Source organism: Clytia hemisphaerica, unplaced genomic scaffold (genome assembly GCF_902728285.1).
Source record: "Clytia hemisphaerica strain Z4C2 unplaced genomic scaffold, Clytia hemisphaerica genome assembly, whole genome shotgun sequence".
Classification (NCBI taxonomy): Eukaryota; Metazoa; Cnidaria; class Hydrozoa; order Leptothecata; family Clytiidae; genus Clytia; species Clytia hemisphaerica.
In genome coordinates this window covers 191,850-206,363 of record NW_027104088.1, presented here as the reverse complement: position 1 = coordinate 206,363, position 14,514 = coordinate 191,850, and the positions used below count along the sequence as shown (strand labels likewise).

Here is a 14,514-nt window from a genome sequence, read left to right as displayed (position 1 = left end):
TTGTTTTTCTTTTCAGAGGCAATAAGAAATATAGATAATAAAAGAAAGGATACAACTAGATATACAGAAAATCAAAGGTTAACAGCAAATACAAGGCAAGACAAAGCCACAAGAAGATTTGTTAGAAGAGAATCATCAGTCAATTTTCGAACATTAGAAAGCAGCATGCCAAGTGGACGTTATAATAAGAAGAAGAAGGAGAAGAAAAAGATTGAAGAAGAGCAAAATAATGAGAATGTAGAAAGTCGGAAAACGTCAAAGTCTTCAAGACATTTTTATGTAGGTAACACGAGTGAATACAAATGATTAGTTCTGGTTTGGCTACATGGCTTTAGCTCACTCCAGATTTCTAAAGGGAGCCTAGCCTTTTCGTTAGAGGGGAGCTATTTTTTGAACCACCCTGGATTTTTGACCCCGTTTTACTGACCACCCTACCTGGATTTTTCACTTTATTTTAACTGTACACCCTGGATTTTCACACTTGGAAAACCAGACCACCCTGGTTTTTTATTTTCAAGACCACCCTGGACGTAACACCTCCTCAACATAGGGGGTACAGACTATTTCCGGAATAGCCTAATTTTGATTAGTGGCTGCCCTTTTTATAGCAAAGGAACGACACGAGAACAAAAAGTGTCAATTCAAAAAAAATTCTCAGTTAATCGGGGAGCTTACCTACCTAAGTAGATTTTCAGTTTAATGGAGGTACCTAACTGAAGGCAAATTTTTAAGGGGATCTAATTCATTGGGGTACCATACTTCGTTTTGGGTACACGAAAAGTGGGGGCTGAAACCATGGGCTGTTTGTTGAATTAAAGATAGAAATATATTTATGATCCTGCTTGGTCTCTTTAAATCATTAGGTAAGAATTATTACTATGTCATTCCTTTCTATACTTTCTTTCTTCAGTCTTTCCTCAGTCAATAAGTGCTTTTTTTAATCAAGTGTTCTTTAACAATAAAGAGAGCCATTGTTTCTAAGTACCAAAAACTGATCCTGCATATGCTTATAAACGTTATGTTATAAAAGAAACATGTATTATGTATAATCTGAATTTTCTAGTTAAAACAAATTAACCGGTTCATCTTTACATCTTCTTACAATGATGTGAGTAAAGAAGAGAAGTGAAATATTTGTTATGATGTGCATCCATATTAACTTAATAACCATCAAGCAATTTTTTAAATCCATAGAATCAGACATTAGATGCGGCACAACGTAAACGAGGCTGCGAAGATCATTCCAAAATTGATAGCTCGATCATCACAACAAAAAGACTAACTGTAAGTAACATACATTTATCTCTAATGTAGCTGGGGCATAATACTACCCTCTGTGATTTCACTCTCAAGTCTCAAGATTTGACTCAGTCTTTCAGATTGTTTTTTGACTGAATTTTGCCATCCAGTCTATCAAAAAAGCAATTAGTGGCTTACGGTTCATCGAATCAATCTGGATCAACAAAACCTTTCTTAATATTTGTTTTTCACAAGTAAAAAGGCTAGATAGAATCTTCCACGTATTCCGTATACTTTAGGCGTACAAGTACAGAAGGCGTGCAGAAACTTTCGCGAGGTTGAAAAATATTTACTTTCACCAATTTGAGGAAAAAACGTTTTTCGCTAGCATGAACTTTCGCGAATCGTTGGATAAAAATGAGAATTTTCGAATAAAAATTGCCTTAAAAGTGAAAATGTTTTCCTTAAATCCGCTAAAGACGGTTGCTCTTCAACTTTAAAAAGGCATTAAAGGATAACGGTATGCCGAAAATTAGATATTTATTACGATTTCGAGGTTATATAGATTTCCAATTGTTTTGAGAATTTTTTTGCAAGCATAAACTTTCGCGAATTGCCCTGTTAAGAATTTTCAAAGACATTTACTTTCGCGATAAAGTTTCTGCTCGTGAAAGTTTGTACGGTTAAAGTACTCCTGGTTGTAGCTAAGATATCCAGATAGTCCTTTAGACTTGGGACTGATTTTCCTCGTTCAACTAGCCCAGTCATCTAATTTAAACTGTTCAGAAAAACATTGCTGACTTTTTGAAACTTAATTCTCGTAGGTTGGTGTAAAAGGGATTTTTGGTAATGCCAGAAACTCGAATTCGGTGTACAGGGAATTTCAAAAGAAGCTCGATAAACGAAAGGTATGTTGTAGTATTGCTTTTCCGCTAAAATCATTAAACAATACACGGAGTCTCTGGGACTTACTTCCCATACCTAACTTTTGTCTTGATTTTTGAATTATTTATAAATTGAAATGAAGTGCCCATTTTTTAAGTTTTGTCCTAAAGTCTTGTCTTGGTAAAAAAAATCATCATCAGATGTAACGGATTTTTTAAAAATATTATTACCCTGGATATCATACGCCCCTGGTGTTCATTAAATTTAATTGTGTCTGACACTGGGACTGGAAAAAGCTTTCCCGGCAGAGCTGTCTAAACATCGACAATAGTGGCAATAATAGTAACTTATTTTCACCATTTAGTTATCAAAAGAAGTCTCTTCAGAAATCGAACAAAATCTCTCGAAGATCTTTCCAAATCGCAAGAAATGTAATTGTACCAATCGAAGTAGTACTTCAACTGAAAGTCATAACGAAGAAACTCGTTACCAGACTCCTTCCGTCAACGGTTTGTGGTCATTTCATTTTTTCTTAAAGAATCTCTTCACTCCTTTAGTAAAACCATAACAATGTGACGGTTCCTGCAACCTTTTCTCAACTGTCATTGAGTTGTCCGAAGGGCTAGAGGCGAAACTCCTGTATGGGAAATGAAACCACTTTTATTTTCCATCCTGAACGCCGGCGCGTATTTTTTACACAAACGCCGGATTGAATCTAAAATCTATCGCTGGATTTCAAAAAATGTAGTCCTCCAAAACAAAAGAACCGCTAGATGCAATCCGTCGTTATGATTACGGCGCATTATATGCGCGTTTTGGATGGGAAATAAGTGGCTTCAATTTCTCTTGCTTGAAAAGGGTTAAAGTTTTGCCTTTAACCCTTCGGGCTTGAAACTCAATAGTCTCTGTGTGTGTGTATATGTCACAAAACTTTGCAGCAGCCTGGAGACTTCAAAAATGGTCAGATTTGGCCGACATTTGGCACATCTTGTTCCTTAATATCTAGGTGTGTCTTTTTCGTTTTTGAAAATAAATTTTTAGGGTCCTAGGCACTAGTTTTTTTTTTGCTACAATTTTGAAATTTAGATTTGGTGAAACGAGTTTCCTGGAAATTCTACAACTTTTGTTCTGTGTTATGAATGAGAGGCACTAAAGATCATGGTCCTCAATAATAGTAATATAAACTGATATAAATCATAATAATAAGTTTTCACTTATAGTAGACCTTTCTTTGATAATTTTCTCATGATAAATTCAGAATCAATGACCTATCAAAGACCTTCCTTAAAGGTTTTGTTTTAAGATAAGAGTGATATCGTTTGCTTACTCATCAATTTTAATTTACAAGCTTTTTCACATTGAATTGACACAAATGTGGAGCAAGATTGATTAGAAACAGGAAAATAAAAATATTTTTTGCTTTATATCAACATAGTATAACAATAGACCGACACTGTCCTGATATGAAATACACGTTTTTTTTTTATAAGAACAAACTATATAAGAACATAAGGCTTCGAGGCCCAAAATTTTAAGAACATTCTAAGAACATACTAAGGCTTTGGAGACTTAAAAACATGCAATTTCTTAAGAAATTACATCAAAATGCTCAAAAAATGCTGAAAATAAGAACATTTTAAGAACATTTTTAGGCTTCAAATCCAAAAAACTAAGAACATCCGAAGGCTTCGAAAATTTTTGACGTTCTTATAAAAAAAAAAACGTGTATGTGTCTGATATGAAACGGAAACACTTATGTAAAAATAAAACCTTTAAGCACTATCGTTCTTCTTCTATACAGGGAACAATAACAGCACGCCACATTCACAATTAAGAAGCTTCAAAACCAGGTAAGTCTGTCGTTGCTTGTAGTTTTTTGAAGAGACATAAAAGTAGTGACGAAATTTGTAAACAAACCGTATGCAGCGGGATACAGAATCAAAACAAATGTCACATGTCAAAATAAAAAATGATTGTTTCAATTGTTTTACAAGTTTGTTTTGGACACTTGATTTTAATTGTTCCCTTTAATGACACGTGGTTCGCGCAATGTTTACATTTTACTACTTTTATGTCCCTTTAACGCTAATCGTGTTATCTTTTCAAAAGGGTTGCCATTCAGGCCGAAACTAAATTTGTGAGATGCTTTCAAATAGGCGAGTAGCGCCTTCATCTATCGTCTATGTTGGGAGTTAGAGCTATCGAAATTAGAGCCTTTGGATTAATCCGCAAACGATTTCTGTGTTTATTCTTCTACGGTTATTTTCTTAAACACAATGCTGTCGCTCTCTAATTCGACTTTCTATTGTACGCTCCACTTTTTCAATAATATTGAAAGTTACTGGCAAGAAGAAACTCTCACAAACGAAGTTCTACTATCTGCTACGCTCAGTTATTCGATAAGATTGAAACTCGCCGTCAACAAGAAAATCCAATTCACCTTTGAAATCGAATAAGAGAGCGTCAACTGTATTTAATTCGTTAGGTCTCACCAAGCAAATCAATCAGTCCAAAGTGCTTCCTCAACAAAATGTTCAACTCATTCAACAAGAAGAAGAAGAAATAATTCATCAACAACTTCATTAGAAGGATCAACAAACTCGATCAGTTGCAACGAACTCACACATTCAACAACACCCATTGTACAGGTATCAACCTTTCCTTTTGGTTTTTCCAGAAAATATTCGTAGGGGCCGTCTACATAGTACGTACGCACTAATATGTTGAAAATCAAGTACCCCCCCTGCATGCACGCGTACGCAAATGGCTATACCCCCTTGGTGAGCACGTACTTTTTCATTGACCCCTCCCTCGGTTGAAGAAAATTTCTAATTCAAATCCTTTGGCTCAGATTATTTATTTCATACATGAAACTCAATGTTTGCTAAGAAACTTTTTCTTTTCCTTCATGCGTATAAGAAGTGTAAAAGTCGACACAAAAATAAGCAAAAAAGGGCTATGAAAAAATTTTCTATGCGTACGTACATTTTCCTTTGACCCCTCCCCTCCCCCTGTACGCAAGCATACGCGTTTGAGAAGACCCCCTCCCCCTTAGTGCGTACGTACTATGTGGACGGCCCTGTATATGGGGGGGGGGGTGAAAGATATTATTTTTGTCCTGGGGTGGAGGATGTATTGTCAGGGGACGGGGGGGGGGGTAGTCTAATCTGAAAAAAATCTTAAAAAGTGGAACATTAGCCTTACCCGGGGGGGGGGGTATACTTGTCCCATATTCTTTTTTTTTCTAGTCTTCGTCAGCACCTGTGCTATTCTTGACTCTAAGATCTCGTTACGGCGAATCTAACCTTGATTAAAAATAAACTTTCTACCATCTTTGCAAGGTTAGAAAATAAGATATTTTATGCCCGGGGGGGCCATACTTGCTCTTTTTAGGGGTAATTTGAATGTCTGTGGGGTCAATTGATGCTTGTTCGAGGGGTTAGACATACTGTTCGGGGGTAATTTTTAAAAAGTGTTATTTCACCCCCCCCCCCCCATATTCAAATTTTTGTTTTTTTCTAGAAGAGTCCTTTCCTGATCTTTTGAAGTCTCGATCAGCGCGCAATATAATGTGCGATATAAACACTAGTCACATTGAATCTAGCTTTGACTAAAAGTTTTTTCCTACCATCTTTGCAAGGCTTTTCAGGGATAAGAGATTTTTATTTTATACTTTAAAAGTTACAGTTGAAGTCTTTAACACAGCTGTTGCGTGTCGGCAATCCTAAAGGTTTGGGGTTTTCCCCTCTGGTATGGGTTGATATAGGGGATGCTAATCGTGTACAAAATTAAAAGAGTTACCCCAAATTTGGGGTAACCTGTTACAATTTACTTCAAAAGGTTTAGAAATCCAATAATTGAATTAACATCTAGCAATTCAAATTTAAAATTCAAATTTTGCAGAAATTTTAAGATCTCTTTTAAAAATAAAACTTACTAATCAAAAAAACACAAAGACGGGAGTTTTATACAATCAGCATCCCCATATATCAAAACATATCAGAAGGGATGCGTACAGGCTAGGTTTTCTGAGGAAGAGTCTGGGAGAAATTGATTTGTAAAGAATGATTTTGTAATCATTAATTGGTAAGAAATTATAAGATTTTATTGTCTAAGAAAGAATGTAAGAATCATAAAGTGAAATGAATACAAAATCAAAACTACCGTTTTTAAATATGTCATATTAAATAAAAGAAAGATGTGGATGTTCTAGATTTTAAATGACTCATCGCTACTGTTCACATCATAGTTGAATCTTTGACGTATTTCTGTCGGTCTGTACCACAAGTCATCAATCCTTCTTGAATCTCTCTGAAATATCTGACTGCGAAATCAGTCGGATACAAAGCGGCCGGGATATCGTGTACATCATCCTCATCATCTAAGTAATCATCAATCACAAATTGATTTTTCTCGCTCACCCAGGGTCGACGTGCCACGGGTCGGTCGTTAAGCATATAACGGGACCATCCGAACGTCGTGTCTAAGAATCGCCGGACAGGATCGTCAGAGTTACGCTCTTGACCCTCCTTGCGGAAGCGTAAAAATCCGTTAGCGCATAAATCAATGTAGGTTTGCAAGATGGGGAACCAAGCTTCTGGTGCGTTACCAGCACTGTTAGGAACATAAGTGAACAGCTCCATTGTAGGACTCAATGTCATGTTTTGCATGGTTTCGTTTAAGCCTTCGTTCAAAACTTTGACGTCCTCGTGAGGAATGGCGAGTCGTGAGTAACCTGAAAAAAATAGTTACGGTCGTGTTATTATAAAGTTCTGATGATTGGCTCTTGTTTTCATTACAGTTTTGAAGCTTTGTAAATTCACTCGAGTAAAATCTTTTCGTTGGTAGATTTGTAAAGTTCTCATTATCCTCAGACCATGCTCAGACGTAACGGGTTCCGAAACAAGTGTGAACGTCAAAAAAGAAGACGTTACACTGCAAAACCACTATTTTTATCGGAACAACTGCTCCATTTCTTGCTCCGAAACGTTCCGAAGCTAATATGAACACTCTTGATTCGTAGAAATTCACACCGGAGCGAAACGGAACTGTAACGTCTGAACATGGTCTCAGATACTTTCCCGATCAACCAACGCATTTTTAAACCCTTAAAATCCAACTTAAGATTATTGATTCTCACCTTGCTCTCGTAAATCCAATGCTTCAATCTCCTCTTGTGAATAAATGGGATAGATCACTCCATTAATGGCTGTCTTTTCGGCACATTTTTCAAGACCAAGGAAAGTTGCACGTGCTTTTGTGTTCCATGCATTCCACACTCTTCGATAATTGATATTCACTTCAACATATTTCGCTTTGTTATGGTAGGATTCTACCAGCGAGCCGTACCCAAAACACCAGGCGATCGGGATTTTAGGTTTACCAGGAACGGATTGTTTTTGCTGAGACATTATCGTTCCTAATTGAAAAGTAAAGAAGAAGAGGGGAATATTAATATCATTATTTAGAGCAAAATCAAACGAGTACTATGAAACCATCTTCAAGAGACCCTTGAAGAATCACCTTACTATTAAATTTAATTCCATTTCGAAAATATAAAATCATTAAAAAAATACTTGCTCCTGTTTCATATCAGACACATATTTCATATCAGGACAGTGTATTGTTATATCGTGCTGACCTAAGCAAAAAATGTTTCTCTTTTCCTTTTTCTGACCAATCTTGCTCCACATCCATGTCAATCCAATGTGAAAAAGCTTGTGAATTAAAATTGATGAGTACCTTAAGGGAAGAAATTTTCGCGAGAAGAAATTTTCGCGGAAGAAATTTTCGCGGAATTTAATTTCGCGAATTTGGGCATAATTCGAGAAATTAAATTCCGCGAAACACACCAAAATTGTTAAATCGCGAAATTAAATTCCGCGAAATTCGATTTTTTTTTTCTTCTTCTTTTATTTTGTTGTTTTTGACTAGGTATTACCAAAAAAAGATGGACACAATTGATTTTTAAGCATTATAACGTGTATTTTTTATCAAATATAAACAAATATAAACAACTCCGTGATGCTTAAAAGTTAATCTAAGTTGATAAATTCTTCTCAATCGCGAAATTAAATTCCGTGAAACTTTTAAAATCGAATCATTCGCGAAATTAAATTCCGCGAAATTTGCCATTTTGAAACTCTGATTCGCGAAATTAAATTCCGCGAAAATTTCTTCTCGCGAAAATTTCTTCCCTTAAGGTAAGCAAATGATATCAAAAAAAACAAAAAATTTAAGTCGAAAAGTTTCTTACCTTAAAAGAAGATGACTGAAAACTTTTTGGTCCTTACTTGACAAATCCTGCCTTCAAATGATAGCTTTCTCGATTGCGATCGTGATATATATGCAAAATATATATATATACACAGCTATTTTTACCAACCATGATTAAATATAGATAGGCGTCTTAGTGTTATAGACCGTTGCTGTTTAGACAGCTAACGTTGTTATTTAAACTTGAGACAATTCATGCACTTTAATAAGATTTTTAAAGGTGTTTCGATTTCGAATGAAAATCTAAAATTTAAGATATGAGAGATGAATTCAGACGAATTGTCGTGCGAGCAGGTGCGATTGCTCAATCAAACCAGACCAGAAATGGCAAATATGTAGTTGTTTTTATGTCTTATACGATTCAACAAGATTCATTCAGATTTTTTACATTCCAATCATAATGTGGACAGGTGCTATATCTTTTTGATTTTTTTTGCACTTCTTGCATTTTAGTGAATTTCAAGGAAATTCGAGAAATTTTTTTTTCTCAAAAAAATCACCCTTTTCTTTTAAATCTTTGCCATGAAAATCTTTCAAAATAACATAAAAATTATTTTTTATTGATTATTTTATTGATTAATGTGAAAAAAATATTAAAATAATAATATCCGCATACTTTTCACCGTCCAACATATTTTTAGATGTAAAATATGTCAGGTTTTATCATCAATCTGTTTCTAGAAAAATGAATGATCTGAAAATCTAGGAAGAAAACAAGAAAATCAACGAATTGCGAATTTTTTCCAGCTTCGAAAAGCTGGATTTGTGAAAGCTTCTTCCTCGAAAATACCCCAAACTTTGTCTCCTATTTGCAAAAAAACGTCTTCCTAATAATATAAGCTAGCCAGTACCTGGCGTCGCACGCCGGTTAAGCTGTAGCTGAATGCACTAAAAGTCCTTTGGATAAAAAAAAGGAATCTCTTCAAAGTATGACTCTAGCCCTCCCCCGGGTGTCTCATCTCTTAACCATATTTGGATTGCGTAGTGTCCCCGTTCGGGGGGGGGGGGGGGGGGGGCACTCAGGCAAAATTGGGTACAGGGACGTGCCGCTGGTAAGGGTCCCTCTTTTAGGCTCTGAAGATATCTGACAGGGTCTTAAATTTACTAATTTTCAAGATTAATCTGACATGGTCGACTTTTGGTAATTTTTGACACTTTTAGTCATTTTGTCTCCTATTTGCAAAAAACGTCTTCCTGATAATATAAATTCTTAGATTCGCAAAGTAACTGTATGTGTCTTATCCTTGCAGCTTTTTTGGAGGAATCCATTACAATCTTAAAAAGAAAGGTTTTTACATGATCTGTCAGTATTTAGTATGAATAGTTTAATAATTGAAAAAAATTATCAAAATTTGAGACAAGTTTTATGAAATAATCCTTTTGCTACATTGATTTTTTTCTACTATAGTAAGGGTTATTTCATAGAACTCGTCTCAAATTTTGATAATTTTTTTCAAGACATGGAGAGGAGACGTGCCTCTTACGCTAACACGGCTGAATTAAGGGCCCTGACCATTGAGTTTCAAGCCGGAAGGGCTAGAAGCGAGACTCCTGGATGGGAAATGAAACCTCTTTCCCATCAAGAACGCCCGCGCGTTGTTTTTACACAAACCCTGGATTGAAACTAAAATCTAGATTTCAAAAAATGTAGTCCTCTAAAACTAAGAAACCGCTTGATACAATCCGTCGTCATGATTACGGCGTGCTCTATGCGCGTTTTGGATGGGAAATAAGTGGCTTCAATTTCTCTTGCTTGAGAAGGTTTTGCCTCTAGCCCTTGCTTGGAACTCAATGGCCCTGACCATAGTCAGAAAATTTGTTAAGGGATTTGAATAGAAAACTTTTGTTTTTGGTTCCTTGACACTTTGACACAAGTCTTTGGTAACTTATTCTGTCAAGAGTAATTTTAAAGTGTTATATTACCCTTTTTTACAAAATATACTAAGGTTCAAGAACTATTTGATATTTTTCGGAAAGATTTTTAAGATTGATGTATCAAAAATTATAATAACTGTTTTTGTGATGAAAAATTGGCTAAAAAGCACTATTTCCAAGTTTTTGAGACAAAGAAGCTTTATAAAAAGTTTTCCGAAAATATATTTTTGGTTTGGTTAAAGATACACCATCTAACGCAAAAAAAATTTTCAAAATGTTTTTTCTTTGCCGAAAATTAGGTCTTTAAAGTTGAAATACTATTCCTCGCAAAAGTCTTCATTTTCCCCTTCATCAAATTCTTTCATTGCATATTTAAGATTTTAAGATGCAGGAGTAGTTGCCTAACAGAAAATGTATAGCATGCCATAGTTTAGTTGGCTCCATCAGGCAGAAATCTTTATTTTGTGCATGGCAAATATGAAAAATTCACTATGGTCAGACCCCTTAGGGTCGTTCACATAGTACGTACGCACTAAAATGTCGAAAATTGAGTATCCCCTCCCCCTTAATGTACGTAACCTTACGCAAATGGCTAGACCCCCTAGTAAGTACGTACTTTTTTATTCAGACCCCCCCTCCCCTCGGTTGAAGCAAATTTTGAATTCAAATCGTTTGGTTCGGACGTTTATTTCATACATGAAACTCAATGTTTATTTAAAAAAGGGCTATGAAAAAATCCCTCCCCTCCCCTTGCACGCAAGCTTACGCTTTGGGAAGACCCCATTCCCCTTTTGTGCGTACGTACTATGTGGATGGCCCCTTAACAAAAGAATTTCCAAAAATTTGTCTTCACCCGGTGCGGTAAAAGGCAAAAGTTTTTCTTTTTTTTTAATGGGCTATTCAATTTATGGATAAACTTTTTCAAACCGTACGAGAGCTTGAAATTGTGCAGATATCATTTCACCCACTATGAATAGCAATTATAGATAAAAAAGAACTCCCTGGAAAAATATTCGAAATATTCGTCCAGCCTAATGGATATAAAATGGAATGGCCCAATGATGTGTAAGAAAATGGTAGTTGAAACTTCGAATGGTGTCTTTAAAACAAGATCATATGCATATATGTATTCGATTTAGGAAGATAGAGATAGAATATATCGGCCCACGGTATATGTGGTATTTTCAATGATGCAGGCTTCTATTGGACAAAGAAAGTTTAAGAAGTGTCCTCTTTGGGAAATAATCAGGGAAGCGAAAATTCTATTTTTAAAGTGTCTCTAATTTTGAAATTACTGTTTGAATTGCACCCATAACTCTCCTTAGTTAATTATCAATGATTGCTATTGTAAAAGCAGTGATAGTCTGTATTTCTGAACTTTATGGTTTAAATGTTTAAAAATTAACGGCATGTCGAATTATCGGAGACATATCTTTTGCGGTCAGTACCACACGTCATAAGTCCTTCTTGAATTTCTCTAAAGAAGCGGACAGAAAAATCGGTCGGATACAAAGCGGCCGGGATATCGTTGACGTCATCCTCGTCATCTAAGTAATCATCAATCACAAATTGATTTTTCTCGCTCACCCAGGGTCGACGTGCTAAAACACGATCGTTTAACATGTATTTTGACCATTTATGAGTGGTGTCCAAGAATCTTCTAACGGGGTCGCTGGCATCGCGTGGTTGCTCTTCTTTGCGGAAACGTAAAAATCCATTAGCACATAAATCGACGTAACTTTGTAGAATTGGGAACCAAGCTTCAGGCGCATTTCCATCACAGTTTGGAACATAAGTGAACAAAAGCATAGATGAATCTAATTTCATATCTTGCATGGTTTCGTTTAAGCCTTCGTTCAAAACTTTGACGTCCTCGTGAGGAATGGCGAGTCGCGAGTAACCTAAAAGAAAGTGCAAAGGATTACATTATGAGTATAGATTAACCCTTTAAAAAATGTGCCACGGCCATTTTTTTCTAAGTTTTTTAAAGAAAGTCGCTAGTTCAAACTTTAAAGGCTGATATCTCCGGATCTAGAAGGATGATGGCGTGTCTCTCGTGCATTTCAGGAGCTTTTGATTGATAAAGGTTTTCAAGGCAATCTTTACAATCGTAAAAACATATTAACCATAAAATCTTCTCAAATAGAATGGAAAGCAAATGGTATTAAGAACCCCCCCCCCAGTCACCTTTTAAATCATGCAATAAAAAACTCCAAATCACGTTATCAGGAGTAAATTTCCTTTCTATCACGATCACGTTGACCATTTTAGTTCCTCCTATCACGTAATCACGCACTTGAAAAATATTCAATCACAAAATCACGAACTTGAAAAAACGTCAATCACCCCATCACGAAAACCGCTGAGTCTCTATTAGTATTAAAGCTATTCCTGCCCCTCAAATGAATGTCAAAAACACAATCTTTTGTCTAACCAAAAACAATTTACCCTCCTAAGATTGGACCCCTTCGCTCCATCTCTCCTGCTGTGGTCCTCTGTTTTCTGTCATTTTATAAATTAAATACATTTTTTCATAAGAAACTCCAATTCTCGGGTCAGGAAATTTGCTTTGACCAACCCTGATATTATACCATATTTATGCTTATTGGGTCAAGGACTATCATTTACCATGGTTAGATTATCTAAGAAGCTTCTACTTTACGAGATACTGTTGTAAAAAAGTTTAGGCTAATCTCAGAGCTCGATAGCAACCTGGTTGCTTATAAAAAGCAATGTGTACCTTGTTCACGAAGGTCGAGATCTTCAATTTCTTTTTGTGAATATATGGGATATATCACTCCGTTGACTGCATGTTTTTCGATTGTCTTTTCAAGACCAAGGAAAGTTGCACGTGCTTTTGTGTTCCATGCATTCCACACTCTTCGATAATTGATATTCACTTCAACATATTTCGCTTTGTTATGGTAGGATTCTACCAGTGAGCCGTATCCAAAACACCAAGCTATAGCTGTTTGTTCAGGGTTGATTTCTTCTATCATTTTGTTCGATAAATTTGACATAAATGAAAAGATTGTTGCTTTTAGCCAGTATAAATCTGAAATAAAGATTCCACAAAAAAGAATAAAGTACCTATCACTCAGCCAACCAACCAACAGCATTGCCTAAAATTTTTACAGTCTAATGTTTTTGAAGTTCTGCACTCAGGGCGAAGAAGATATGACGTAGCTCAACTCATCGAATACCTTATCGGGAAAAAAATGTCGGGGAAAAGTTTTGTCACCTAGAGGCATTTTCGTCACTTTTCCCCAACCAAAATTTCAAATTCGTCACTATCATCACCCGACTAAACTTTCCAAAAGAAATGGTTTCCTTCACTAGCTCGAAAATAGATCTTGTAATTCGACGTTTAAAGCACTAATTTCGGTAAATAAAGGTGTAAAAAATTAGATTTGAATTTTGGTTGCCGAAAAATTTGAGGTAATTGTTTTTGTCGGGGATAAAAAAATCGGGTACAAGTTTTGGTCAGGTGATAAAATGTCGGGGAAATATTTCGTCGGTGAAAAATTTCGTCACCCCCTAAGAATTTTCGTCACTTTTCCCTGACATTTTTTCCCCAATAAGGTATAATATCAAAGAATTTAAGCTTTTTAGGCACTCACTAGACTCATTCGATGCACTCACGGCACTCACCCCTCTCAGTAGTCTCATTACACTCACGCGAAGCTCATTCAATGCTCTCACACCTTTCAATACCTCAGATGTAGATGCTATCAAATTTTGATGCATACCAAATCACAAGTAAATTTGGTAAAATTTTTTTAGCTCTTTTCTCCAAAACTCGTTAAGTCAACTAAACGTGAGTCAATTTATAAGGGCACATGCATCTTATTAAATAAAATAGACCCTATTCTGTTCGTGATGTTTTGCTAATACTAAAATGGAAATGCTAACTAGATCTGACTAGATATCATATCATCGAACTAAAAGTCATGCGTGAAAAAAGGGTGTTAAAAAGTATTATATAGTGGTCATTTATCAGATCGAATTACACTTGTCTTAACATTATAAACTAGCCATATGACTAACTATTTGAATGACGTTGGCGGGACAGAGTTTCAAATTCTACTCACTAAAAAGAAGCAAAAGGAAAAATCTTATATTAGAAAACTTAAAAGCTTGGTGCCTCAAAGAGGTTGAGAATTTAAGACTTCTAATTTATGGACATTATAAAGTCATATAGCTCCCAACCCTACTGGTATTCGTCCCTGAGGGATTGTC

The 14,514-nt window shown here is 35.8% G+C and overlaps 3 protein-coding genes across 3 annotated transcripts in view; 1 reads left to right on the top strand and 2 right to left on the bottom strand.

Annotated features, from left to right (window-relative positions):
• The first annotated feature begins 20 nt into the window (after nt 1-20).
• LOC136812681 (uncharacterized) overlaps nt 21-14,514 on the top strand; it is a 32,925-nt gene continuing 18,431 nt past the window's right edge. The window contains exons 1-6 of the mRNA XM_067069207.1: nt 21-279; nt 1,195-1,284; nt 2,064-2,147; nt 2,489-2,633; nt 3,926-3,974; nt 4,610-4,772. Of these exons, the coding sequence (XP_066925308.1) occupies nt 166-279; nt 1,195-1,284; nt 2,064-2,147; nt 2,489-2,633; nt 3,926-3,974; nt 4,610-4,772 (645 nt within the window). The 5' untranslated portion in view covers nt 21-165. The remainder of the gene's footprint in view (nt 280-1,194; nt 1,285-2,063; nt 2,148-2,488; nt 2,634-3,925; nt 3,975-4,609; nt 4,773-14,514) is intronic.
• LOC136812683 (uncharacterized) lies at nt 6,204-8,473 on the bottom strand. Its single transcript, XM_067069211.1, has 3 exons — nt 8,381-8,473; nt 7,265-7,543; nt 6,204-6,859 (listed from the first exon to the last, which is right to left on the bottom strand). The coding sequence occupies exons 2-3, from the start codon at nt 7,533-7,535 to the stop codon at nt 6,363-6,365; spliced, it is 768 nt and encodes a 255-aa protein (XP_066925312.1). The 5' UTR covers nt 7,536-7,543; nt 8,381-8,473; the 3' UTR covers nt 6,204-6,362.
• LOC136812680 (uncharacterized) lies at nt 11,619-13,327 on the bottom strand. The gene is made up of 2 exons (XM_067069206.1): nt 13,016-13,327; nt 11,619-12,176 (listed from the first exon to the last, which is right to left on the bottom strand). The coding sequence occupies exons 1-2, from the start codon at nt 13,293-13,295 to the stop codon at nt 11,677-11,679; spliced, it is 780 nt and encodes a 259-aa protein (XP_066925307.1). The 5' UTR covers nt 13,296-13,327; the 3' UTR covers nt 11,619-11,676.